This window comes from Crocodylus siamensis, chromosome 3 (genome assembly GCF_052110815.1).
Source record: "Crocodylus siamensis isolate JL-2025a chromosome 3, ASM5211081v1, whole genome shotgun sequence".
In the NCBI taxonomy this organism is placed as follows: Eukaryota; Metazoa; Chordata; order Crocodylia; family Crocodylidae; genus Crocodylus; species Crocodylus siamensis.
This window is the reverse complement of record NC_143397.1, coordinates 218518377-218545708: the sequence shown is the minus strand read 5'-3', so window position 1 is coordinate 218545708 and position 27332 is coordinate 218518377. Positions and strand designations below refer to the sequence as shown.

Sequence of the window (27332 nt, the reverse complement as noted above, 5' to 3'; positions counted from 1 at the left end):
GAGCAGCATCAACACTATTCAGTTTCTTCCAAAGCATCAACCACAAGGCTCACAGTTGTTCTGTCCAGCACATCTCCCAGCAGCAATGTCATTATAAAGCTGTGGTATTAAAAGAGCCCTGAGATGTATTGGGAGGAAAATGCAACTATGAAATAAAAACTTAAGTACGAGGGAATTCAGAAAGGACTTGCAATCCATTACTTGTAGTACCAGGAGAATTATAAAACACCTAGTAACCAAGAGGCTTTGCTTGGAGCTGTTAAGGACTGCAGGCCCCATTTCATCATGGGCTGACAAATTTTGAACAGCCTTGGCAAGAAAAGCCAGCAGTGACCTTTCTGTCAATTGGCTCAAGCAGATAGCACTGCTTTGTTTTATTGAATGGGATCTCTCTCTCTCTCTCTCTCTCCCTCTCTCTCTCTCTCATTAAATTGCTTCCTTGAGTTTCTAATCAAACATAATAACATACATAACTCACTTCTATCATTTTTCTTGCTATATTAGAACTGACAAACCTGGCCAGGTGCCAACTATGAAACGTTTGACCCTCCATATGTGTTTAAAGACAGAGGATTATACAGAACACATTGGGAGACCAGTGATTAAAAACATGTACATAAGGCTGAATTTATTAATAAGGCTAGAGGTGAGAGTCCACTTTTACAGGAAGCACTTGGCAATGATAAAGACAGTGCAAAACTCCCTACTTGTTGATGATACCTTTACATATATGTATATGCATGTATATGTATATACGTGTGTGTAGATATAGACATAGATATAGATATATATGTATGTATGTATGTCATATATATATGGATGTATTTATATATGTTTTTTAAATATCATCAATAAGTGGGGAGTTTTGCACTTTTATCATATATATGTATATGTCTTTATATATATAAGTACATGCAATTCAGCTAATATATATTACATGTGTTTAAGCAAACACCATCACTTAAAATGGTTCATAAGAAAGGTGTTTTTTTAATGTTAGTTTCACTCTGATTTGATTTTTGTTTTAATTTGGTATAAAACAATAACTTTCCCTAAACCAGAAACTTTGCTTTTCTGTTAAAGGTGCCAGCTCTTAATGGACAAATGTTTTTGTAGTTTTGGTGAAGTATATGCCCATCCACCATTACATTCAGACTCAGGGCAGGTGCAGTGGTGCAGTTGCACCTCCCTCCCCTTGATCCCTGGTCTACCCAAAGTTTTTTTTTTTTAAATGCCTGACGGTGGTAGCAGCATTTTTATTCAAACAGCAACGGTGGGACCCTACCTACGACTGGGCTGTGGGCATTCGGGGATACACCCTATATAGAAGAGACAGGACAGAGAGAAAAGGTCGGGGGGGGTGCTCTATGTCAAAGAGCACCTCACATCATCAAGGATTAGCTTCGGGTTAGAGGAGGGTCGGACAGAGACACTATGAGTCAAGCTACAAGGGGGCGTGGTGAAAGGGACCTTAAAGTGGTACTACAGACCACCCAACCAGGGGAAAAAACTGGACCAGGATTTCTCCAGTCAGCTTATGGAGGCAGTTAGGTCAAGGATTGTCATAGGTGACCTAAACTACCCAGACATTTGCTGGGAGGAGCAGACAGCCAGGTCTGACCACTTGCATAGGTTCCTCGCTGTATTACAGGACCTTCACCTTATCCAGGAAGTGCACAGCCCCACTAGGGGTAACACCTTGCTGGACCTGGTCCTGGCAACAGGGGTGACCTGGTGAGGGGGCTGCAGGTCCTTGACCACCTGGGCAATAGCGATCATCACCTGCTGGATTTCACTATCCAATGCAGGGCTCACACCAAGGCTAAAGCCCTTGACTTCAGAAAGGCCAGCTTCAATGAGCTTAGGAAACTAGTGGGGAAGGCACTGAGGGCCCAGAAGGTAGAAGAGATGGGAGTCCATAAGGGATGGTCATACTTCAAGGGGGCGATCCTCCAGGCCCTAAGGAGGACTGTTGTCCCTGAGAGAAGCAAGGAGGGTAAGAGTCCTCAGAAATCCCCTTGGCTCAGCAAGGGCATACAGCAATGCCTGAGGACTAAAAGGGGGGCATACAACCAGTGGAAGGGAGGGGCTATCACCAAGGAGGAGACTCCTCCTCAGCTCGTGAGTGTAGGAGGTCTATTAGGAAGGCCAAGGTAGAGATGGAACTCAGGCTAGCGTCCAGGATTAAGGACAACAAAAAGTTCTTTTTCAAGTACATTGGGAGCAAGAAGAGGGTACAAGGCAATGTAGGGCCCCTGCAAGACGCAAATGGTAATTTTGTGGCTATGCCAGACAAGAAAGCTGATATTTTTAACAGTTTCTTTGCTTCCATTTTCTTGAATAGGGACTGGGATAGCTCACCTATCAGAGGTAGGGACAATCTTGGGGATAGTTCTGTCAGATCTTCAATCAGTGCAGATGTAGTTAGGGATCTTCTGGAAGGGCTAGGCATTTTTAAATCTGCAGGTCCAGATGCCCTCCACCCAAGGGTGTTGAGGGAGCTGGCAGGGGTCATCACAGAGCCCTTCGCCTGACTGTATGAGCATTCATGGTCATCTGGCCAGGTGCCAGGGGATTGGAAACTAGCTAATGTGGTCCCAATTTTCAAGGAAGGGAGGAAGGAGGACCCAAGTAACTATAGGCATGTAAGCCTCACCTCAGTGCTCGGGAAGATCTTGGAGAGAATCATCAAGGAGCACATCTGTGGGGGGCCTACAGGGGAGATCATGTTCAGGGGTAATCAGCATGGGTTCATCAAAGGCAGGTCCTGCCTGACCAACCTGATTGCCTTTTATGACCAAGTAACTAAATCCTTGGATGATGGTCTCACTGTGGACGTAGTCTTTCTAGACTTTAAGAAGGCCTTTGACACTGTGTCTCACCCCATCCTCATCAATAAATTAAGCAACTGTGGCATTGATGCCTGCACAGTTGGGTACGTAAAAAATTGGCTGATGTGGTGCACCCAGACAGTAGTGGTGGACAGGTTGTACTCAGCCTGGCAAGATGTGAGCAGTGGGGTACCCCAGGGCTCAGTCCTCGGGCCCACGCTGTTTAACATCTTCATCAGCGACTTGGATGAGAGGGTGGAAAGCACGCTGCCCAAGTTTGCTGATGACACTAAGATGTGGGGCAAGGTGGGCACACTTGAAGGGAGAGAGAGGCTGCAAATATATTTAGACAGGCTACAAAAGTGGACAGATGAGAATAGGATGGGGTTCAATGTAGATAAATGCAGGGTGCTGCACCTTGGGAGAAGGAATCCACAGCAGACATACAGGCTGTGGAGTTCCTTCCTTGAAAGCACAGAGGCGGAAAGGGATCTTGGAGTCATTAATGACTACAAGAGAAACATGAGCCGCCAATGCCAGACCGCAGCCAGCAAGGCCAGCCATACCTTGTCATGCATCCAAAGATGCATCTCAAGCCAGTCCAGAGAGGTGATACTCCCCCTCTATGCGACAGTGGTCAGGCCGCAGTTGGAGTACTGCATCCAGTACTGGGTGCCGCACTTCAAAAGGGATGTGGCCAACCTGGAGAGGGTTCAGAGGACGGCCACCCGCTTGGTGAGAGGGCAGCAGGACAGGTCCTTTTAGGGGAGACTGAGGGACCTGAACCTGATCAGCCTCAGCAAGAGGAGGCAGAGGGGGGACCTGGTGGCTGCCTACAAACTCATCAGGAGAGGTTAACAGCAAATAGGTAGAGCCCTTTTCTCCCCGGCCCCACCTGGGGTGATGAGGAACAATGGTAATAAGTTGATGGAGAATAGGTTTAAGTTAGAGATCAGAAGGCAGTATTTTACAGTTAGGGTGGCCAAAATCTGGAACCAACTTCCCAGGGAAGTAGTCCTCGCCCCTACCTTGGACATATTCAAGAGGAGGTTGGATGATCACCTGTCTGGGGTCTTGTGAACCCAGCATTCATTCCTGCCTGTGGCAGGGGGTCAGGCTAGATGATCTGTTCAGGTCCGTCCCCACCCTAGCTACTATGAAACTATGAGACTATGAATGAGTCAATTAACTTCATGACTCATTATAAACTATCCAATTCCTTCTAAACTCTTAATTCCACAGATGTTAAAGACTTGTTTACGCAAAATGTATTACTTGCTTTCATGTCCCTGATCTGCCCTGAAAAAATAATTTGATCGTGGCACCTTATGGGTTGTAGTTCTGCATGTGCCTTGGCTTGTTGATCAAAAAACATTCTGGCCCTTACATGTTTCCCTTCCTTTTTGCCTTCTATTCCTTCCACCATTGCCAGTTATGCTAGTCTAGGCACCAAGCTTTTTACCAGGTTTCTATTTAAGATGTCTGTAGCAGTTTCTTTAGCTTTCTCAACATTCTTTGTCAATTCAATCTAGCTATTGAAATGGCTAAGATATCCTGACTGAACTCCCATTCCCAGGTTAGTTGCATGTATTTATTGTCAACTGGAGTCCTCCTCGTAAACTGCTGACATTTTCAGGTGCTACCAAAACATGCAGCAGCCTTAGTCCAGCACAACTAATAGTGCTGCTGCTCTAATTTCATTTTCCTTTTTATCTAGCCCCACTGCAATTTTGTCATTTTCTCATTGTGATCTAAGATGGGGAGACCAACCTGCAGCACACATGGCACAAGTGTCATGGGCAGCTCCTGTGTGTGGCAAGCAGCATATTTGACAGAGAGCGCAGGGCAAGGGGGCAGAAAGGCGAAAAAGGGGATCAGTGTCACTCAGGAAAAGGCTTAATTTATGGCATTCCTGCCAAAATGGTTGGCCCCCTCAAAGAATGTTTAACTTCTAAATATTTCAGTTCCATCTTTTCACAAACTCTAGGAATCCAGCATGCAGAAATCTAGTATGCAGTCATGACTGTTGTTTTATCTTTTGTGTGCTTGTTTTTCAATATGTTTAGTTTCTGATTTCACAGACTTGCAAAAGCCAATTCACTTCTGATTACCATGTTCTGGGTTCAAGCAGGAAAAGAGTAAAAGCCAAGAAAGACAGTACAACATCTAACCTTTATTCCTACTTTCACCTATATTATCCTCTCTTATCAGGCACTTCCTGGAAGTAGGGTTATCTAAGCTCCCAAAAATTACTCTAATATATAAGTATACTCTCATGCTATAACATCCAGAATTGGAAAGTTATTGGGGTTGATTAAAGGTCCAACTATTGGTGGAAGCCATTAGACAACTCTAGACAAGCTATGAAAGGGGATATAATAAGGTTAAATGTGTGCTTTTGGAAGAATATATAGTTTTAAAGATGAAAAGAAGCTGAGTTAGTTAAGGATCCATAAATAGAGTTATCATCACAGAACAAGGAGATTTCTGTAGCTCTGGAGGGACTGTACCAGGGGCTACTGCATTCACTTAATCCCAAAATTTTTGTTTCATTAAGTACTAGGGGAATAGCCTCTCATACAGTCTGGAAACCTATGTGGAAATACCACAATCTGATCACAATACCTGAGAAGTGTCAACAGCAAGATGAGAATTTACCATGGAATAAGAAGTGACGGAGGCAGAGATGGAGGGCATGTGTTACAAGGAAAGATCATGAGTTAAATTTGGTTAGGCTGAGCGCACATTAACTCAGTGGTGCTCAACCTTTCAGCCCCACAAGCTGGATAAGTGGCATAAGGCATGTCTGTTTACCAGATCAGGAGTGGGATCAGCGCACGTGGTCAGTCTGTCAGTGCAACCTGGAATGTCAGCCCAGCCCTGTGTGCCAGATCCTGCCATGGACCAGCCCCCTGTGTCGACCCAGCCTGTACACTAGATCCAGGCATAGAACAACCCCATGTGCTGGCCTGAGCTCACATGCCAGATCTGGCTGTGGAGCAACCCTGCAAGCCAGCCTGACCCACAGTGTCATCTGGCCCATAGGATTCCCCATAGGTCCAGAAATCATTAAAGGAATTAAATAAACTGGCCTTCCATTCCAGCCTGCTGCTCCTGATATCTCCAGCGGGCATAAAACCACAGCTGTGAGATACCTACTGTCTGCCTCTAGGCTAGTGCTTCTGCCTGATCTCCACAGAAATGGCAGGCTGCAGTTAGAACACCAGAAAATTAGACCTGACCCTTGAGGAAGCAGCACTAGCAGCCTGGAGAAGCAGCTGCACAGTACTACTTCAAATCTGTGGTACCTCTCATCTGCCTCTCACCTTTCACAGCTGGATAGAAAGAGAAGAAATGGGGAACCATCTGTTGCTGGGGCATACTTTACAACCAATGGTGGATTAACATTTCTGGGGGCCAGGCAAGGGCAGGTTCCCTCTATGGCTGCCAAGGGGTTGCAGCTGGGCCTGCCTAGCATCCTCAGCGTGTCCAGGGTGAGCCAGGAGGCACAAGCGCTGCTGAGATGAAGGCAGCTCTGGCCCCAGCCCAGCCCCTCCACCTGGCAGTTGTGGCAGAGCCAGAGCTGTGGTCTCCCAGTGCCAAGGGATGGGCCAGGGCCAGGGCCAGGGACAGGGACGGCTTGGGGGGACACACAAGCTTCACCCCCAGCTGCCTATCTGCCCCTCTGTCGGCCTGGGCAGGGCGGGGCTGTCCTGTCCTGTCCCAGCAGTGCTGGTATCAGTGGCTACCTGCAGATGGCAGGGAGTGGGACCAGCACTGCCCATGGGGCAGCAGATGGCCTTGGAAAGCTGCCACCACCTGCAGGGAGCCCCATGCCCTCCTCTAGCCCCTGACCCTAGACCTGGCCCTGACAGAGGGCAGAAGGCACGTGTGCTGCCCGCCCCATGCCTGCTGCCAGGATGCCCTCCTGGGCCATGCTGCCTCTGGGGCCTCAAGGGGCCCGATTGGCAGGGGCTCCTGGGCCCAGGGCCCATGTGCTAATCCACCTGTTTACAAGGATCAGTCATTACTGCTCAGTCATTTAGTAGTCATGTAAACAAGTACCAAATATTCAGCTACTACGCAGCAGCGTCACAAAAAAGATGTTCGTCGGCGCTACTGCACAGTAACTCAAGGGACTGAGCAGTCATTTAGTACTTGTTTACACTATGTACTGAAGTACTACATGACTGAACAATAACCTGAGTTACTGCGCAGTAGCACCAATGAACATCTTTTTTTGTGACACTACTGCGCAGTAGCCTAATACTACTGTGCATCATGGTCACTGCCATGCTACACCACTGTGCAGTAGTGTCAGGCTACTGCGCAGTCAGTGCCCAGCGTAGACGCAGCCGGTATTGTGTGAGGACGAACCTCGGGGGTGTCAGTGTCCTGTGTCGGCCTGACCCAAAGCCCACCGCACTGCACTAGCGTGGGCAGCAGAGGCAGGATGCAGGGCAGCCCCAGCCAAAGTAGAAGAGTATACAGGGGTGCAGGTTGTAGCCATGTTGGGCTAAGGACATAGGCAGACAAGGTTCTTCGGGTGAATCCGATATCTTTTATTAGACCAACTTAAATAGTTGGGGAGGGAATTAGCAAGCTTTTGCATTTAAAAATCCTTTGTCAGGCTGAGAAAGCCTCTGCAGTTGGTGTGTGCTCTTCTTGGATGGAACGAATAGTAAAGAAGCCAGAGGCTGGGCTGGTTTTTAAGCCCGAAACCTTGCTAGAAAAAGAGATATAATAATTTCCAACTATTTCAGCTGATCAGATTCCGAAGCCCCTTGCGGAGGACACAAGGCAGTCAGCTCAGGTCTGGCTCGGGCTCTTCAGCACGGCGCGGGCATGTTTAGCTACGGTAGTCGTGGCCGAGTGGTTAAGGCGATGGACTAGAAATCCATTGGGGTCTCCCCGCGCAGGTTCGAATCCTGCCGACTACGGAGGCGTTGTTCTCCTTTTCTCCGCGCTCGCGGCGGCAGCGGAGCTGGGCGGCCAGCCCGGCTAGCTTTTGGCTGCGCGCTGCGGCGGCCCGGCCCCAGTCGCCCCTGCTCAGGCGGCCGGCCGCCATGGCAACCGAGGCGGAGCAAGATGGCGGACGGGCTGGACGAGCTGCTGGACCAAGTAGAGCGGGACCTGTGCGGGCCACAGGCGGCCGGGAGGCAGCGCCGCGGCGGCGCGGAGGAGAGGGACGGGTGAGCCGGGCCGCCCCGGACCCGTCTGTGCCCGGCAGGGCTCCTGCCCGGGGTCTCAGGGACTGCTGCTGCCTGAGCGAGGCCTGCGGCCTTCCCGCGGGGCCCGGGTGCCTGTGCTCCAGAGCCTTCCCGCGGGCCCGGGCCGGACGGGCTTGTCCCTGGGCGAGGCCGCAGACCCCCCGCGGGAGTGGGGCAGGCCGGGATTTGGCCCCTGGTCGGACCGGCGCGGCGTGGGGGCGTCTCGCCTTATGCGGTAGCGTGGCCGGCCCCTCGAGCCGGTATCGACAGTTCATGTAAAGACGTTTTACAATACAAGTTTAGCGCTTCAGCGATTAAATTGTTTGACTACTGAACTAATTAGCGTATTTCAGAAAAGTAGTGACCCCGTTCAGTATTGTACAAAATGAAGGGCTGAGGTACAGGGCTCGTGAGGTATGTGAAAGGGAGGCCAGGCTGGTTTAGGCAGGGGTGAGTATTGGCAGAGGCAGGACTTTGGGAAGTATGTTGCAGATGGTGAGGTGTGTCCTCCAATATAAAACAGTGCACATTTTTCTCCAGTTAGAAAAAAACTAGAAGCGCTGCTACGATGGGAGGGGCCTTAGGCTGTCTGACTGTTTAAACAAATACAGCTTCCTGGAGATAAGGTAAAATCCATCTGCAGGGCTGTGAAAAGGAGCCTCCTCACCAGGGGCAGCAAACAGACAGCAGCACTGCAGAGCAGAGCAGAGCTTGACTGCAGGCGTGTCCAGACCCTTGAAGAGAAGGGTTGTTCACACCCATGGAATGAAGGACTCAGGTCCATGACAATGAGCCACAGAAATTAAAGGGAGTGAATGCGCACCACCCTCCCCAGATCTGCCCCTGAGGTGAGGGTGCCTTCAGGGGCGGTGCCTGGCTCCTCCAGCCAGGGGGCTGGGCCAGAGCTGCGTGTGGGGCAGGTGTTAGTGACAGCGCTGGGAGAGGGGCTGGGGGGGAGCTACAGTGAATTTTGGGGTGGCCACAGCCCACCCCGTAGCCCCCCCTCTCCCAGCACCACCACTGCTGCCTGCCCTAACCACATCCCAATCCCCCCAGCTGGGAAAAGCCTGGCACCAGCCCCAGTCTGCAGCAGTAGCCCACCCTTGCCCCATGCACAGATCGAGGGGGGTACGTGCTTCTCCATGTCTCCCGCAGGGTCCACTAGCGATGGGAGCCACTGAGCCCCCAAGTCCCCAGATGAGCTATTCATGGCTCTGTCCTGTACTTCAGCTGGGCAACACCTACCCTTGCCCCAAACCCTACTCCCTCCCTCACTGAGGGGGAACTCGATCTGCTCTCCCCACAGACTTACCAGCTGACTGCTGCTCTCCAAGCTGCTGGGATGCATATTGGCAGTCAGATTGGTATTGTTAATAATTAGCCATCAGTATTGGTCCACAAAATCTTTATTGGTGCACGCACCACTGTCAGTCAGTATGAGAAACAGTGTTCCCAGTCCATCATCAACTGTGAAAAGAAAGCTGTCAGTACTCGTGAACACTCACTGTTAGTTTTTTGCATAGGAACATACAATTCTAGGCATATAGTCCAAGTAGACAGTGAGCTGTACGCAATATTAAGCAGGCATAGTAGGTCCATTGTCTTTTATGGTATGTCACACTGGGCCTGAATTTATCGTATAAAGGACAGTCTCACAGATATTCAAATCAAGAAAATACAGTAAGCATTAAATCTCTTATAAATGTTTCCAGGAATATATCTATCTATACAGCAAACTTACTGTGTTTCAGAGTGGTTTTCTCAAATATGCTACATTGCTCCAGGAAGCCTGCTTCCTCAGCTGGAAGCAATGTAGTAGTATCTGTGTACTGTTTCAGGTGGGCTAATTGGATGACAATGTTAATGATAATTAGCCCACTTTTAGTACTGCAAAGACAGCACTGCTTTGGCTTCAGATGTACTGTGCCTAAGAGTGCCTCTCTGAAGCACAGTATATTTCTTTTGTAAATATATTTACCTCTCTATTTTGCCATTATTTTGAAAGATTATCTACCATTGTTAACAAAAACTCTGAAACATTGAAATTTTGCTTCAAAAAATACCGTATATTGATTTTCCTGAAAAATCAGGAAACACGGCAGAATAGAACTATGTATTAAAAATTATAAAAGGCATTGCATTGTGGATACAGCAAGATAGAACTACTCAAAATGAAAAAGGGTATTGCATTATTAATTTAGTAGTATGAGTAATTGTACACTGACTTCAAATTAGCTTGTGCTGTTACTGCCACTAAGTGTTCATTCCTTAGATGCTAAAGATATGTTAGAAGGGAAGACATTGGAATGAGTTATACCTTTTGTTTAAATGTGAAGTAGGTGCAGTGGAAACTTTTGCAATTAGTGTATTTCTCACTTTTATACAATGAACTTCCTTCTGTCCTATTTTCAGGTCAGCTAAACTGTTCACAAAAGGTGAGAGCAGTGAAGAGGACATAGATGACATTATTAATGACATCTTTGATGAAAGCAGCTTTGCAAAAAAACCAGTGGTAAGCAGATATCAGAAACAGTGCTGGAGGGAGGGTCTCAGTCGCAATGTTTTTAGATGAAAAACTAAGAAAAGTGACATTTTAAGGAGGGGTGGCTCTTGACTCTGGTGTGAAAAAGAAGGGAGACCTGTTGAATTTGGAAGCTCAGACCAAATGTGAACAGCATAGACATTCTGAAATCTGGAAAGACAGAACCAGATTTTCCCTTTAGTATGTAATCAGTGTAGACAAATTATTACACAAGCTAATACTTTTAGGGTTAGACTTGGGACAAGCCTAACATTTGCAGTGGCATAATGGAGTTCATAATTTTGTTATTAATGTTCATAAAAATTAAAAATGCTAGACTCCATCAGGAGTAGGCAGACCTAAGCTGAAAACAAAACCAGCAGTATTGGAGACACAATATTGTTAGAAAGTAGTTTTTTTCTTTTAAAAAATGCTCTTCTCTACTCTTTGCCTAAAGGTAACCTAAGAGGCTGTTCATTTTAATTTTTAAAAAATATTTCTGTTCATACTATAGATCATTCACCTTGGCTATTCACAGCCTACTGCATGGCAAAGCCTTTTCAATAATGTTTGTCTCTGCTGAAAGGTTCACAATGCTGTTCTGTTTTGTATTCTTAGAACTCCATGCCAAAACACTTACTGTCTCTTCTGCTACTATTTGAGTGGTGTGAATAAGGGTTATGTGCAAAGAGAAAGGTGAATTTATGATGGCAAGAAATGCAAGGCCACCCAGATATCTAGAAATGAAAAATGAGACTGTGTTGTACTGACAGAGAGAAGTTTGTCTGACAAAAAATGGAGACTGGAAATGACAAGTGTAGGATGATGCAAAAAAAGGGTCCCTAAATGCTGTTTTTTAAAGGCTTTAAACAGGGAGAAGAGTACTGAACTAGATTCTAAAATCCATGGGTGTTTGACAAAAATGATAAAGGACCTGAAAGGCAAGCCATACAAGGAGAGGTTGAAGACAGTAGGCATGTTCAGTTGCAGAAGAGTCACTTAAGAGGGGATGTGATGGCAATCTTGAAATATCTGAAGGGCTGCCATAAAGAAGCAGGAGAACACCATTTTTTCCCCCCTTGCTGCAGAGATAAGGATGCAGACCAGTGTCATGAAGTTGCAGCAAAGTAGGTTTAGACTGGATATCAGAAAAAAACTTCTTCACTGTTAGAACAGCGACGCGGTAAAATGGACTGCCTAAGGAAGTTGTGGAATCTCCGTCAGTGGAGGTGTTCAAGAAGAGGCTGCATAAGCACTGAACAGGGATGGTATAGGAGTAGTTACAGCTATGGGAGTTTCCCATGCTTCTGGGCTTGGCTGGTTGCCATGTGAGGCCAGGAAGGAATTTTTTTTCCCTCCTGCTGCTATATGTATCCAGGTTTGTCTGTTTAGGTTTTTTCCAATTTCCTTAGAAGCTCTGCTGCATGGCAGGAGTTGTGCCAGTGCTTCTGCTGTAACTAAAACCTGGAGGTTTCTGGCTGCAGGGTCTTGCCCCTCCACTCAAGGTCAAGCCAGTCACCACATTTGGAATCAGGAAGGAATGGTCCAATTGGTGCAGATTGTGGGGATTTTTGCGTTCCTCTGTTGCGAGGGTTGTTGTCCTCTTACTTGGATCTCTTGAGTATATTTTGACAACCTTCCAGCTGTGGACACTGACTGCCATTGTCCCCGTGCTTTATCTATGGCACGTGAGTTTGTGTGACAAGGTTGTTTTGTAGAGTTTTAGTATGAATTTCTGTGATATGGTTTGGAATAGGAATGATCCTGACTCCGGTAGGGTGTTGAACTAAACGAACTCTAGAGGTTCTTTCCAGCCCTACTTTTCTATGATTCTGTGATTTTAAGAATAAGCCTAGGTTAGGGGCAGATAATTAACAGACTTTGGAGAAGAGACATACAGTAGGACATGAAGGAACGAAAGTGCAGTAGTCTTGTAATGAGAAGCAGTTTATAAATGGATCATCTTACCAAAGTGCTAATAGTCAGATATAACAGATGTGTCTGAAGAGTTTGGGCCAATAATAATGTTAAGAGCATAGACTGTCAAAGAAGGAAGTGGTTTTGAGTCAAAGAAAGATAAACAGAACATAGGAGTGTCTTTCAGCTTTTTTTCTTGTTCTGGCAGAACAGGGGTGGGCAAAATAGCAGATCCAGTTGGCATCCACACTCCATTTCCCACAAGCCCCTGCCCACATCGCTGTACCCAGTTTCATGGAGACCCCAGGAGGAGCAGTGCTGTGACAGTGCAGGGTCAAGGTTTCCATGGAGACCAGTCCCAACAGTACTGGCATGGTGTACAACTGGTCAGGGAGCTGCTTTGGGGTCAGGGCTAGGATTTTGCAGTGGTGACAGGTGGTTCAGAGATGGGGCATAGCCACGATCCTCTCCCTGCATGACCCTGCCCAGGGCACGTGGGCAATGGATTACAGCTCTGCCCCAGGTCCAGACCACACTGTCACCACTGCAAGATCCCAGCAGTGGAGCAACTCCATGTCCAGCTCCATACACTGCTGGGGCTAGTCTCTGTGGAAGCGCTGGTCCCCACGGTGTCACAGCCCTGTCACTCGTCGGGTCTCCATGGAAACCAAGCGCAGTGACATGGTCAGGGTCTGCTGGGAATAGAGTTCGCTGCAGGCTGGACTTTGGCCACCCCTGTGTTAGAAGTACATCTGTCATTGGCTGGAGGAAGTGGCAATGAAGCCACAAACTGGCTTGTTCAGAACAGGCAAAGCAGATAGTTAAGTAGAAGTCATTATAGATGTTAAAAATAAAGATAATTAAGCTTCATAGGTTTAAAACTAATTAAAGCCATGTCTGCATGGTAGATTTTTCCAGTACAAGTCAAGGTGTAAATTTAAACCAAGACTCTTGTAACATAATACCCTGTGTAAGCACTCTTAGTTTGTTATGAGTTCTTGGTTTTGCTTTCTGTGGCTTGGGAAGTGGTTAAAACTAAATCAAAAGGTCTACTTGTCACAATCACAGTATCCATATGGAGAGTCATGGCAGTTCAGTAATCCAGGTATTTTGACGTAATATTTGCATGAAGAAAGACTTTATATTTTGCTGAAACTCTGCCATCCCCCTTTACTGACTATTAACAAATTTTTGTAAAGCTGCATAGAACTCTGATTAATCCTTCATGAGGTCCTACATTTTTAGTTAATTGCAGTTGAAATGGTGTAGCACTTTGGATTTTCCTATTTTGCTATTACCAATATATTTGCATATATAAAAGATTTCTCCTCTACAATCTGCTGCCTCTCTCTCTAATTAACTGAAGTTACTATCTAGCATAGCAGGAAGTACTGATCTAATGACAATTCTTAGGTGTTTAAAGCATTTACTGGGTAACTTCTTGAGAAGGTCCTTAGATGTTGCAGTAATTCTTAGGCACTAGGCCCAGTGCTAGACAGTTAGGCTCCCTGAACAATGCATGTCTCAAAGTAGTATTCAAATTACCCAGTACACTGAGCAGGGATATGCTTAGAGGCATGTTGACCACAGGAGCTTGTAGATTCATCAGATCAGAAACAGAGAGTAGAAGAGACCATTCCCTATTGGTGGTTCATCCACATAAACTTGTCTGGAGAAGGTTCTTGCTGCCTCCATTGCAGTGGATTCTTGCAGAGCTTCTGCTGGGTCACTGATGGGAGGGACCTGCAGTGACTGCAAGTATATTATTAACCTAGTTTCCTGTCCTCACATAGGAAGTCTCCTGAAATAGGCCTCTCTTCAGAATCATTGCAAAAAACTGTGGGGAAATTAAAATCTTACAATTTTCTCTGCTTCCACCACAGGGGTTTCTAGCACTTGTTTGTTAAGCAAAATAGAATAGCCGTGCTATGATGCTGTAATTGTGCCTGGCTCTTTCTTTTGTATTTTTAATAGAAATTAAAATCTAAATCTACAAGTTCCACATCTGAAACCAATAGTGGTTCTGTGCAGGCTTGTGGTAAGAGGTAAGTGAAAAACACTTTGGTGAACCTAATGCATGTGTGCCATAACCAGTTGGTTGTTTCTGTTACAGTGATTCACAACTAGGGTGCCCTGAGATCTTTTAAGGGTGCCATAAGTTCCCATACAAGATGAGCACTGTTAGGTATGTAAGCATTTCCACAAGGCCCAAGCTAAACTCAAAGATTTCAAATAGGAATTTAGTGTCAAATATATTCTGACATGTGGTAGTTCTAAGTTCTTTGCAACAAGAATATTGCTTAATTTTTTTCCATAGTCAAAATCCAAGTGAAAGCAAAGAGCTGAATTTGTCCAGAGTGGCCAGAGTATAAAAATGTTGAGAACCACTATTCTATTACTGTTAAAACTGTATTAACACAATAACAACTCAGAATTCAGAGAAGCTTTTCTTTAGGAAAAAAATAAAAGTAAGACTGTAGCAATTTGACAGTTTGTGACTCCAAAGCAAAGGAAGTAGTAGCATGGAAGATTATTGCAATTGTAAAGTCGTGCCACATTAAAAAGTTTTAGCCTTTCTTCAAAATAAATATTTTCTTCATTTTTCTTCGTTTAAGTTTTCTGTGCTATTTGATGAACATTACATAAAGTACTGTATTTCTATGACTCCTGCTAATATGCATATTGAAAAACAGTTAAGTCTTTAAACACCTGTGTGCTCAGCCCACGCCCAATAAAGTAACAGTTACAGTATAAATACTGTGCTTTGCAACTGTACTGAAAGTAATGGACTCTCTGAAAAGGTGCATGTGCTGACTGGGTCATGATGCACAAAGGTTAGCTTAAGTTGGTAGTATATTCCTTTCTCCAAAGTGTTTTATTTAAAACTTACTATTTTTCTTTTTAAATTCACGTAGATGTTGTCCAGTGTATCTTGGTGGAAGCACTGCACTATATGGTATAGGAACAAATATTTCAAAGAGGTAGGACATCTGAAAGATCCATTCTAGTTGCATTATTACAATCCTTACCACGTTTACAATGTTTATTCTATTCTGAGTTTTAATAGTACAATGAAATAAAGTTTTCCCTACATACACATGTAAGAGAAAAATCACATGGAATTTAGTTTCTATTTTGTGAAAATGCTTTAAAGATTTCTTGAGATTTATCTGCTTACCATTGATACTAAAGATTCCATGGCTCTTTTAATAAAAATAAGGTTTCTTGTTATATCCTTAGCCAGAATTCTCTTTTCTCCCTCAACTGTTCTGTTGCAATTTATCTTCTTTTTACTACTGGTGTAATACATAGTTTAAATATGCAATAGATTCTGTATGCTTTGCAAGATTTAGCTGCTCTCTGCCTCCCATACCCTGTGCTTACCCTACCAATTCTTCCATGCAGCCTTGGGCCCCCACCGCACCCAGTCTGCACACCTCCCACTGCCACTTCTCCCACCGGTCCACCCCACCACACTCGCCTTTACCTTTGCTCCAGCGCTAGGAGGGTCCATCCCTGCTATAGCCTGAAGCACAGAACATGGCCTCAGACCGGCACTGCTGCTGCAGGGCCGGTTACACAGTTACATGCCACTGCTACAGGGCTGGAGTGAGACAATGCTCGGTGCCCCAGGCTGCAACAGGGATGGAGCCTGCCAGTGCTTGAGCTAAGGTAAATGGCAGATGAAGGGGCAGGCAGGGGTAGAGACTTTGTTGGGGAGGAGGGGTCCAAAGAGGTGAAGGTGCAGAAGTGCAGGGTGAGGAAGAAGGCGACAGGGGTCTGAGGTTGTGGGGGGGCAAGCACAAGGGAGGGTAAGTAGGGGGAGAGACAGGTTTCAGGGAGAAAGCTGCATGCCTTCCACACTGTCTGCATGCCCTCCACACTACCTACCCCTCTACTGCCTGTCCACCACTGTTCCCTCCACTGCCTGCCCCATTACTGCCCTCCTCATAACCTGTCTCCCCCACTGCTTACAGTATTGTGGGGAACAAATTAAAACTATCCTACAATAATTAGATTCTATACAGAGAAAATGTTAAGAATTTTTTTATGGGTGGTTGTCTTAATTTCAGGGTTATCTTGGATTCACATACAGACAGTAAAACCTGCAGCAAAAAGCTGAGTTTATCCTTAATTCAGCAACCCACTGTAAACTAGATGGGTTGCAAACCACCCAGATGGAAATGATCTAAGTTTAACTGTATGCAGCATCATAATTATAACTTGAATAAGTCTGAAGATTTGTGTAGAAATAATTAAAACATTTTCCAGATTGTACACGTATTTATGGTAAGCATAAAGTTTTATGACTTGATCTTGTTCTTTGTAGTAGCTGGTCAAATTCCATTTGAGTTGAATAGGTAAAGTAACTGGTCCTTAAATTAAAGACAGCATTTCAAGTGTGTTCTCAGTTATACTGTCAAAACCATGTTTCAGACCCTAAGTAAAAGTTACATGATTTACAGGGAAGCTTCCATAGTTCCTAGGGCTGCCACTGAGGAAGGTAATGCTATTCTAATTTTTAAGAAAGAAATATAAAGGCTCTTAAATTCATAGTTAGGCACCAACTTTAAGCTAACTTATTTTGAAAACTTTAGCCAGAAACTTTGCTATATAATAAATGATGGTTAGGCCTCACTTAGGTATTGTGTACCATTCTGAGTTCTTGAGTTTAAAAAGGATGTGAAGACACTGGAAATGCTCCAAAGGCAAGCAACAAGATAATAGAAGGGTTAGAACACAATCTGTAAGAGTAAAGGTAGAAAGAAGAGTTTGACAAAAAGGAGATTAAGGAGAGACAGGATTGCAGTTTTCAGATATTTCAAATATTCTCCCTTGGCAGAGAGGACAGGACATGAAGCAATGGGTTTAAACTTCACCAAAGCAGATTTAGACTGAAAAGGAGAAAAAACATCCTTGCTATCGAAACAGTAGGGCAGTGGAACAAGCTGCCCAGGGAAGTTATGGCAGCACCTTTATTGAAGAAAAGGCTAGATAGCCCTTTGTCTGGAATAATACAGGAATAGCACATCCTGCATCTGTGCAGGGGCTTAGATGAAATGACCTTTGAGGTCACTTCCAACCTCATGATTCTGAGTTCAAATAATTACCTGAAAACCTTTAAGATATCATACACTGCATTTTCCCCTACTTACCTCTGAAAAATCAGCAGATTGCAATTTCACTGAACTTTAAGTCAATCTCTAAAGGATTTTTTTAAACTCTGGTTTATATGCCCTTTTCTTCTTGTTGATGTATAAAGAAGGCATTAAAGGGTTTGAAAGTTGTCCTTTGTTTTTCACTCTTAGATGTCAAAACTAGTTTTATCTTGTTTTACTAGAAGAGCTCTGGGTACCTCAGGACAGCTTATTTTACACTCTAATGTCTTAATTGAAGGAGTGCAGGTGTAGAATCTGTGAAGCCTTTTTTGCTCCAGAACGATGATTAATCATTCCAATGAAAGGTTAATAAAAAACAAACCAAAGTTTGTAACCAGCCATTAAAGAACACACTCCTCCAGAGCCCAGATTCCTGAGTCAGAATCATAGAAAAATATCCAATGGGAACCTCAAGAGCTCACTTATTTCAGCCCCCTGTTAACAACTGGTCACTCCTGTCTATACCATCCTGGACAAATGCTTGTCTTATTTCTACTTAAAAGCTTCCAATGATGGTGATGCCACATCTTGTTAGGCAGTCTGTTCCACCACTTAACAACCATCAGAATTAGAAAATTCTTCTTCATATCTAACCTAAGTCTCCTGTGCTGTAGTTTAAGCTCAGGTCTTGCCTTATCTGCCATGTTTCCCAAGAGCCCTGATCATGTTGTTGCTTTCCTTTGGGCTCTCTCCAATTTGTCCCCCACTGTCTGGGAGCATTGTTGGTACAGGTGCCTCCCAGCTGTTAACCCAGCTTCATTTCCTCACAAAATCAGTATCAAGTCCTAGTAAATGTCCACTGGTAACAAATATTTGTGAAACCCACTGAGAAAGTATGTACTTTAACCATGTCTGATGGTTGATACGGAAAGATAACAGCTTCAACTTGTTATTACCACCAGTTATTCTATTAGTGCAAAGTGAGCAGCTCCATGCTGTGGGTCTAAAAGTTCTAACCTTGCTGGTTATTGATACGGAAGTCAGAATTGCTTCATGTGCTGGAACTTTTGGGTGGGGTGAGTGTTGTTTACTTTTTAAAAACCTAGAAAATTACACGCAAAATAATTCCATTAAAAGAACACAGAAGTTGTAGAGCCAAAGCATGCAGTTTGGAAAATGTAAAAAGCAGGGTTACTTATGCAAACTTATAATGGTCCCAACTGGTATGTTCGTTATGAGATAGTCTAAGCACAGGAGCACATGCTGTATTTTCCACAAAGTGCCTTTCTCCTACAGTGAACAAGGATGGATGACGCTCTAGGGATCAGTCAAGCAGTAAATAAAGTTGGTGTCTGTTGGTTATTTGCCTCATTTGTTGCAGAAGTTAGAAGGTGTTTAGTGAATGAGGCAAAGGAGTGTTAAAGGTGAAAGCATGGTCTCATGTTTAAAGAAATTGAATACTACCCTGAAGTATTGGATTCTGTCACTGCTCTGTCACAGTATCCCTATGTGATACTGAGCAAATCACTTTAAAATATTCACAGGCAACCATGCCTGTTCTGCATTTTTAGGTGACTGTCTTGTAGCAGTGCTGAGCAACCAGTGCTGTAACAAATCAAACAGAGCAGCCACACATTTTAATGCATATTTTTATAAGTACATTTGTAATTTTATTTTTTACATATTTTATGTTTAATACATTTTACAATACCGTCTCTGTTTAATCTGAAATACCAGATCCTAGATGTCTCAGACTGGTTACTTAAAATTAATGAATGCAAGTGATCATTGTAGCTTTACTCCTCACAAGATTGTTGTCAAAATAATTAATTTACATTTGTAAAGCCTCTAGATGCACTAGAATTTGAGGTTTGCTATAAAATGGCCTATCAGGAAAATTACATTTCTGTATTCAGCGCAGAGTGGAATGATGAGGAGCAAATAAGATATGGCAGTATGCTGAATGAAGAGATTAAAATGTAATGCTAACTATATAAAAAGAAAAGTCTTATTTACTGAATGAGTTAGGAATCCTTTTGAAGTGTATGTAGTAATTTAATTAAAGCACATGTCATAAAGCATATGCATAAGGGGCACAAATAAATGTTGAACAGACAACCTAAATTCTGGCATTTTCCTAATTTTTAAGTCCTTAATTTTGAAATATTAATATTCTTTTTATGTAGCTTTTTGTGTGTAACAGTACTGACATTTGGCTCTCTTGTTTTGAACAGAACATGTGATCAGCTACGTTGTACTGCCTGTGACTTCCGTGTAGCACACTATGATGATTACCTTTGGGATAAGTCATGTGATTACCTGTTTTTCAGGTATGTCTCAGGTGGGTTTGTAATTAGTACTTTGGGGTTAATATGCTTATCAGAAATGTGAACTGTACAAGTCCAGGCCATATTTACTGCTGGCATCAATAAATGGTATTTCATATAAAGCAATGGCTCTTTTTTTTACTAATGAAGAAATGTGGTCCCTGCTGTATGACATTCTTCAGCAGTATGTCTAATTTATTAATGAATATGTTTACATATACCTGTTCCCTTATTGTCACAGACTGTCGTTACTTCTGTCAGGTTTTTTCCTCCACTGTAATTATGATTGTGCAGTCTACAAAAGATATTCAGTGAGATACTAATAGTTTAAGTCTAAGTTGATTTTTTTTTTTAAAGTGAAGTCCATCAAATTGCCAGAAGTTCTCCATAGGGAAGAATTTGGACTAGCCATTTTTAAAGGAGATTTTGCTTTCTTGATTAAAATTGTTCTATTTTGTTTTTCAAAGAAGTGTGAAGTCTGAATTTACCCATTAGACATTGTCTGTTTCTAAATTCTCTGTTAGATTATATCTACCAACAAAGAGGTTTTATTTTACTTTATACATTGAATTGAGGTATAGAGCATTTCACTTGTTTTAATAAAATCTCTTTTATTGTTGTATGAGGATCAAGTTAAGTGGATGTTCAGATTGTGTGACCAGTAGAGGGTGTACTATAGCTTGCATAGAACACTAAACAGTTCGCTGTATTCATAAAAATATGTTACTGGATCATCTTGTTTTATGTAATCTCTCTCATGCTCTTTGTTGTAGGTCTTCTCTTGTTTTCTTTCTGATCAAGAATATGAATCTCTCTTAAAGAGAGATTCCTGCTTTTGTCAGTAATGCAAATTATTAGTAAAAAACACTTTGGACTGACAGTTTTCTGAAGTGGCTGTATGTGTTCTCTGTGTATTAACATATGTTCTTCACTTGATTAGTAATTAGATAGTTTAATTAAATAAAGTGAAAGGCATTGTTATCAAGTAATTATAATCTTGATTATAGTGTATAACCTTTAACAGGATTTTCAGTTATTTTAATTTAGGTTAATCTGTATTTAAAACAAATTAGGGGATTAAACAAATAAATAAACTAGCATCTGTCGCCAGTCTTTCTAATCTTATTGATTTCTATTGGAGAATTTTAATTCATAGTAAGAATGTAATATTTGAACATTTATGGGAGTAGCCAGTGATGTCTTGGTATATTTAGCAAGATTAGGCTAAAAACAATCAGCAGTGGTTGTAACATTACCCCATGTTTTAAACAAGTTTTAAATTAACTTTTACACTGGTTATTTCTGCCTCTCTGCACTGACGGATTTTAAACGAAGCATCATTTGTGATTTGCTACATGTTCCTCCTGTTTTCTGTCACTCTGTACTGTGTGATATGATCTTTCCCCTCATCATATTCCGTTGCAGATCCCACACAGGCTAGCTTGGATAGTTTTTCTTTACAGTTGAATTTGACCTTATATAGGGACTCATTTTATTATACAGTTCATCCAATTTAAGCTAATCGTTGTGTTAACCTAAACAAAATGAATACTTAGAATATACCCTATAGAAAAGATCAGTACCTTTATGGATGATTCCCAAGTAGAAGAGCTATTACATAATTCTTGAATATTTCTCCCTCATTGCATCTTTGAAAGGGGGAGTTGGGACCTCCTGCAGAATTGGCAGGATTATGATGTACAAAAACTTAAGGTTTTAACAGACTTGCAGAAGACAGGAGGTGATGTCACACGTTCAATGTAACACTCACTGAGCGCAGTTAAAATGCAAGCAGATACAGGTGGAAGCTGTTTAGTATGTGTCAAGTGCCATCCATGTTGCAGTTGTTCCCTTTCAGGCAAGGGTTATCTCCTAATACATACTACCTTTAATAGGTCACTCCATTCCAATAATCAGTAACTGCATTCCAGTGATTTAAAATAATGGCTACCACCGTAAACGCATGCAACTTTATAATGAAGCACAACTTTCCAGTGCTTTGTAACTGTTGGAGTGAACTTGTTATTCCAACCCTTCCCCTTCCCTCTCCTCCCCTCCCCTCCCCCCTGCCGTTAACATGTACTAATTTTAATGCAGCACAAAATTCCAGTAATTTGCAACTGTTGGAGTGAACATGTGACAGGGCCCAGGGACTCTGCCCCAAGAATCTCACTTGGGAAAGCATTCTACTCAAGGGAGCACTACACACATGAATAAATCCCATTGAAACACCCTGTGTACTTGTGATTGGGGGATTCATATTGACTTAAGTCGTGCCACAGCATAACTCTTGGACTACGTGAGAGAATGACTGTTGTGCTTTAGTTGCTCTGTTGTGCTCTGATTGCTGATCCATAATTTCCTAATGTTGAGGGATTTATATGAAGGACAGAGAATAAGCTGGTACTGCCCCGGCCACAAATATATATCAGTTTTATATTGATTGCAGATTTCTGGAGGGATTGTGTATGGAGAGTATCTGTCTCTCTACCCTCCCCAAACTTCTACAGTATCTCTATCCTCAGACCTTAGTCTTCATAGATTCACAACAGGAGGGACCTCATAGTTTTTTATCATAGTTACCACAGTAGTTGTACAGTGGATCATTAAAAACAGTAGAGTAGAAGGAGTTCTGGCTCAAAATACTTTTCATTCTTGAATTTATTTAGTTTTTTGCATCACTCTTTATCACTTTATCAAGTGATAAATTTCAGATCAGCCTGCGGCCATCTAAGCCTGTAGCCTTCCTTGTTAAATCAGGGGTGCTATTGCAATATAAATAGCACACCACTTACCATGAGGATGATGTTTTAAAATTTAAATACCAGGAGGAGGATGTTTAAATTTAAAATTAAAGTTTACTGGCCTCGTTCAGTACTTGTCAATGATGCCCTTTTTTAAATAGACTCTGTATTCATATAGATTCCACAGTGGCAGTACTTGCACTGCAGTAGTCCATTACTGACCAGGGAATCGGTTTTGAGGGCAGCAGGACTGCTTTTAATGGAAGGGCCTGTGTGCTGCTGGTCCTCCTCAGGATTTTTAGCTATTGCTCCAGCACATACAGCTGAAGTGACCCAATTTCTGCTTATGGCCTTATGCAGACATTCAGTTTCTCCTGGGAGAGCCACTGCTTGTTCGATGAGCTTTAAAACCCCCCCGCCTCCATTTTTCAGTGCAGGAACACTAATACACAAGACACTGGAGTCTACTGGAGTGCAGTAATTACCATCCTGCAACAGGTTCCAGCAGGCTCAATTAATCGAGTCTGTTCCAAAACACTGTAATTACAGCATATCAGAGCAGCCTTGCTGCACATGTATAGATGTTCAGGCTTTTTCTTCCAGAGAAAAAGTGGCTGTTCCAAGAGAAAAATAACCTGGGAACAGCCATGGTTAAATCACTCCAAGAAGAGTTTCTCTTGGGAGAGTGAAGGTCTGTACATGTTATATGTTCTTAAACTATATGTATTTTATTACTGAAAAACTCATGACAGTGAAAGAATGAGATGTGGGGGGATCTTGGGGTTCTTTGGATATGAAGAGGCCAGGTGGATGCAGGGAACATGGTTGAGAGAATTTAGAGCAGTAGTCATTGCTGTTCCCCGTGGACATTTCCTGCGCAGACGCACACTGCTATTGAAGCAACAGGGAGTTGCAGCTGTTGCATTACAGCTGCATCTATTATAAGAAAGACCCTATGGGGAGGAGGTTTAAAGCAACAAACATTAATCAGGTATCTTTACAAAAGGTATTCTGTTCAAAGTGGTTTCAGCGAATACTGTGGGCTTAATCCTTTTCTCAGAATCGCACATCATTCCTGTGGAAGTGGACTGATTATATCCATATCAAAGTTTATCTCCAGGCATTATGTATCTTATGCTTAAAAAAATTGCACAATTCTAACATGGACTTACACACTTGTTAGGAATAATATGCCTGAGCTCAGCAAGTTAAGAGCGAAGATGATCAAAAAGAAAGGATCCCGGGCTTATGCTTGCCAGTGCAGCTGGAGGTCCATTGACGAGTTAACCAATCTCCAAACAGACCGGCAACTTCATTGGGTTTGTGGTAAACATGCAGAATGACGTCTTCACACATTCTAAGTACATACTCCTGTTTAAAAATAGACTTTCGGATCATAAACTCAAGCTATTCCCCACTCAGTTTTCTGAGAACAGATGAGAACTTGAACATTTCATCTAGAAATAGATTGTGACACTAAATTCAAAATGATTGCCTTTCTCTCACTGTAGTGGTCTCATGTGAGTGCAGAGGAACTAGATTAGTAGGGGAAATATCCACCGTGAAGGTCTGTGGTTCTCTAGAAACCAGGTGCTGGTGACATTGGAAATGCAAATTATAAATTAGCAAAGGAGAACTTCAAGCTAACAGTAGCAAGTCTGAGAAGAAGCCTGGGGAAGTAAGCATGAGGTATAGCAAAAATGAAAAGTAGAGGCTCTAGCCTGCTTCTCTGAGTTATTAGAAAGCTTTGTTCCCTGTGTCTGCAAGATCTGGGACTCCAAAAGAGAGAGAAACGACAGAGCTGGGAAGCAGCTGAACCATGTGATACGGTCTCACAACAGAGGATAATTGCCTGGAGTGGAAGCATTAATTTGACATTTACCTGCAGGTGGTCGCAAGAAGTGTTACCCAAAAGTCAGTGGCAGAGCAACTTCTAAAGTACAAGAACAGGACCAGCTATTGTCAGAGAGACCTTTCTTTTACCCACCAATACCACAACTTACAGACTTTGAAGAGTGCTCTTTCATATCCTTGGTCCGCTCTGCCCCTCTCCCTCCAGACTCCTGACTCCTCCAAACCTTTTCTCCAGAGGAGTATTCTATGACTCAGGTTTATTTCAGTTAATTTGTTGAACTTTCCTTTCCCTCTCCTTTAGGCCACACTGCAGGGAAAGGAACAACATATGCACTCAACACATCTTTCAATTTGTATTATTTTCAGAATAATTTGAGATAATTATACGTTCTGCAATTATTTAACAGTTTTGTTTCAGGAGAAAAAATAGTTGCATTTAAGTGTATGACAAAATCATACCCCACTGATATGTGTGCTGTCTCACTGTCTACCATGCATGATGAGAGAGTTTGGAGGAGTTCTGGATACAAAGTTTGTTTTTAAAAAAAACCTGTGCACAGTTAAGTTGTAACTAGTTATTTGCATTTTCCCCTTAACATTGTAAAACAGCTTCCAGTATTATGTTATTTGGTGAGAAGACTTAATGTAATATTAATGTCCCTGTAGATGTATATACTTTTGCTTTTTCACCTGCCTATATAAAATATGCACCTTTTTCCAGTACTGGAAATTATTATATTGAAAAATGTACTGTAACTTCAATGCTCCAAAGCATGAGGATACTATTTTATACAGTGAAGTAAAAAAATGGAATGGAAAAATGTAAATATCTTTATAGTAGGTAATATTGTAAGATTTACATCAGAATTGTTTGCTGTATGCAATTCCAGGTATACAAAATAGAAACCAGCTTTTAAAGCCCTTCATATTTTTATTAGTATCAGTACAAATGTGAGAAATGGTGTCTGGCAAAAAAGAACAACCAGGCTTATATGGGCAGCATGAATGAAACAACTTAGAAGCAGGATAATACTGACACTATTTTTGGTGGGCTTTTTGTATATCTTTTTTATAAAGATTGTTCTACATGGGTTGCTCCAATAAATGGAAATCCTTACATTTGCAAAAATATATTTCCTTGACTCTTTTATTGCTGCTGTGAGTCATCTTCATCTAGCCATTTAAACTGTCTTGTCACATCCCTGAAGAACTTTGGTTGCCAGTAAAATTTGGGAAGTGTTCTGCTCATTAGATCTGTCTGGATTTGATCAGTTCAACTTCTTTGAGGCTTTCAAAAACTTCTTCAGAACAAGGTCCCAGCTCTTAGAGAATATACAACTGCAGGTTCCAGGAGACAGGCAAACCCATAAGCCAGTTGGGCTGATGCTGTTGGAAAGATTCAGTTTACCTGCCTGCTATTTATAAAGAGCACCACCATGCTCAATTGGGATTTGTACTGAGTTTACTTCAGATTATCTGAGAGGCTTCCATACTGAGAACTCTGGAGTTGGGGATAGAGAAGAAACGTATAGTCAGAATTTGATTTAGTAAAAAACACTCCCCCCTATGAAGGAAGTCGATCAGCTCTTCAGAGTGCTAAGTTGCTTTGGTTTTGTCTGTCTTTTAGGTCAGACAGTTTATCCCAGGGAAATTTCTACAAACCCTGTGCCGCCAAGTTTGTATTTGGAAGGAACCACTCTTTTATGGACCTAATGTTAAATACTTTTGTTTGTAAAGGATGATATATAAATTACTTAACTTCAGGCAGTCTTGGTATTGGTCTGGACTTTGGGAAAGCTGGGCTGGGTTACCGTTTTTTTCTTTCTCAGTGTAGCAGCATCTGGGAGGTGGCTGAACAACTGAATCAAAGACAGAAATGAATAGGTAACAGTCTCTGTTCTCAAAGCCAACAAGCAGAGAAGAGAAGATGGACCAATCTACTGGTTTGGGAGGAGGAGAGGAAGAGAAAAGTGAGGAATCAAAATATCAAATGGGACTTGAAAGTACAATAAGTAAACAAACCCCAAAACATTTTGGTGGCAAGCGAATGAAGGATGAATCTATTTACAGTATTGATCATCTGTTCTCTTAGGTCACTTCATGCTGTTTTGCAAATAAAGGAAATTGTAGAAACTGTGTTCTTTTATGGATGAGAAAGTTACCAGCAAATAGCAGCAAACATACAAGCATATAATAGTAAAAAAACTTGCATATTAGGGACTTGAGGTGGCTTTTATTTGAAGATAAGGACATAGGTTTGAGTATTCCACCAAAATTATCACGTTTCTTCAATAATTTGTCTGCAGCCTTGTTCATAACACTGGATATAAGAATTCACATGAATGAAAAAGGTATTCATTGCAAGAAAAGGTTTATTGCAAGAAAATAAATCTATAAGAAAAGCATTCAATTTGAAATATAATCCTATTTTGATTTCCAAACAGTTTGTCGTCTTGTTGTTAGAGTACAACTGTGCAGGAATAAAATGACAGAATTGAACATTAAAGAAAAAAGCAAATTAAAATTATCACCTAACAAATATTTAGTTATGTATCTTGCTTATTTTTCTTGCAAAATATAGGATATTAAACTTGGAGTCATGATTGACCAATGTGATGCTGTGGCTGGCAAAGCAAACTCTGGTGTGCATCCACTGATGCATCTCAAGCAAAACCAGGGACATCATCCTCCCACTTTACTTGGCCTTGGTGAAGCTGAAGCTGGAGTACTGTGTCCAGTTTTGGGCCCCCCAATTCAGGAGGGATGTGGAAAAGTTTGAGAGAGTCCAGAGAAGAGTCACTCGTATGATCCAATGCCTGGAGGGCAGGC

General features: G+C 42.6%; 1 protein-coding gene and 1 non-coding gene across 6 annotated transcripts; both read left to right on the top strand.

Moving 5' to 3' along the window:
• The first annotated feature begins 7652 nt into the window (after positions 1-7652).
• CFAP418 (cilia and flagella associated protein 418) lies at positions 7653-26975 on the top strand. 5 transcript variants are annotated; one of them, XM_090040384.1, is made up of 6 exons: positions 7653-8316; positions 10454-10553; positions 14454-14524; positions 15395-15460; positions 19813-19919; positions 23833-26975. In XM_090040384.1, exons 1-6 carry the CDS (start codon positions 7898-7900, stop codon positions 23859-23861), a joined length of 792 nt encoding a protein of 263 aa, XP_089896510.1. In that variant the 5' UTR covers positions 7653-7897; the 3' UTR covers positions 23862-26975. The 5 variants fall into 5 exon arrangements, with proteins under 5 accessions (XP_089896510.1, XP_089896509.1, XP_089896511.1 ...); XM_090040381.1 differs by having other exon boundaries at positions 7657-8316; positions 19813-19908; positions 23833-26967; XM_090040386.1 differs by having other exon boundaries at positions 7665-8023; positions 19813-19908; positions 23833-26960.
• TRNAS-AGA (transfer RNA serine (anticodon AGA)) lies at positions 7690-7771 on the top strand. The gene has a single exon. It is a non-coding gene; the product is annotated as a tRNA-Ser (tRNA).
• Positions 26976-27332: the final 357 nt, after the last annotated feature.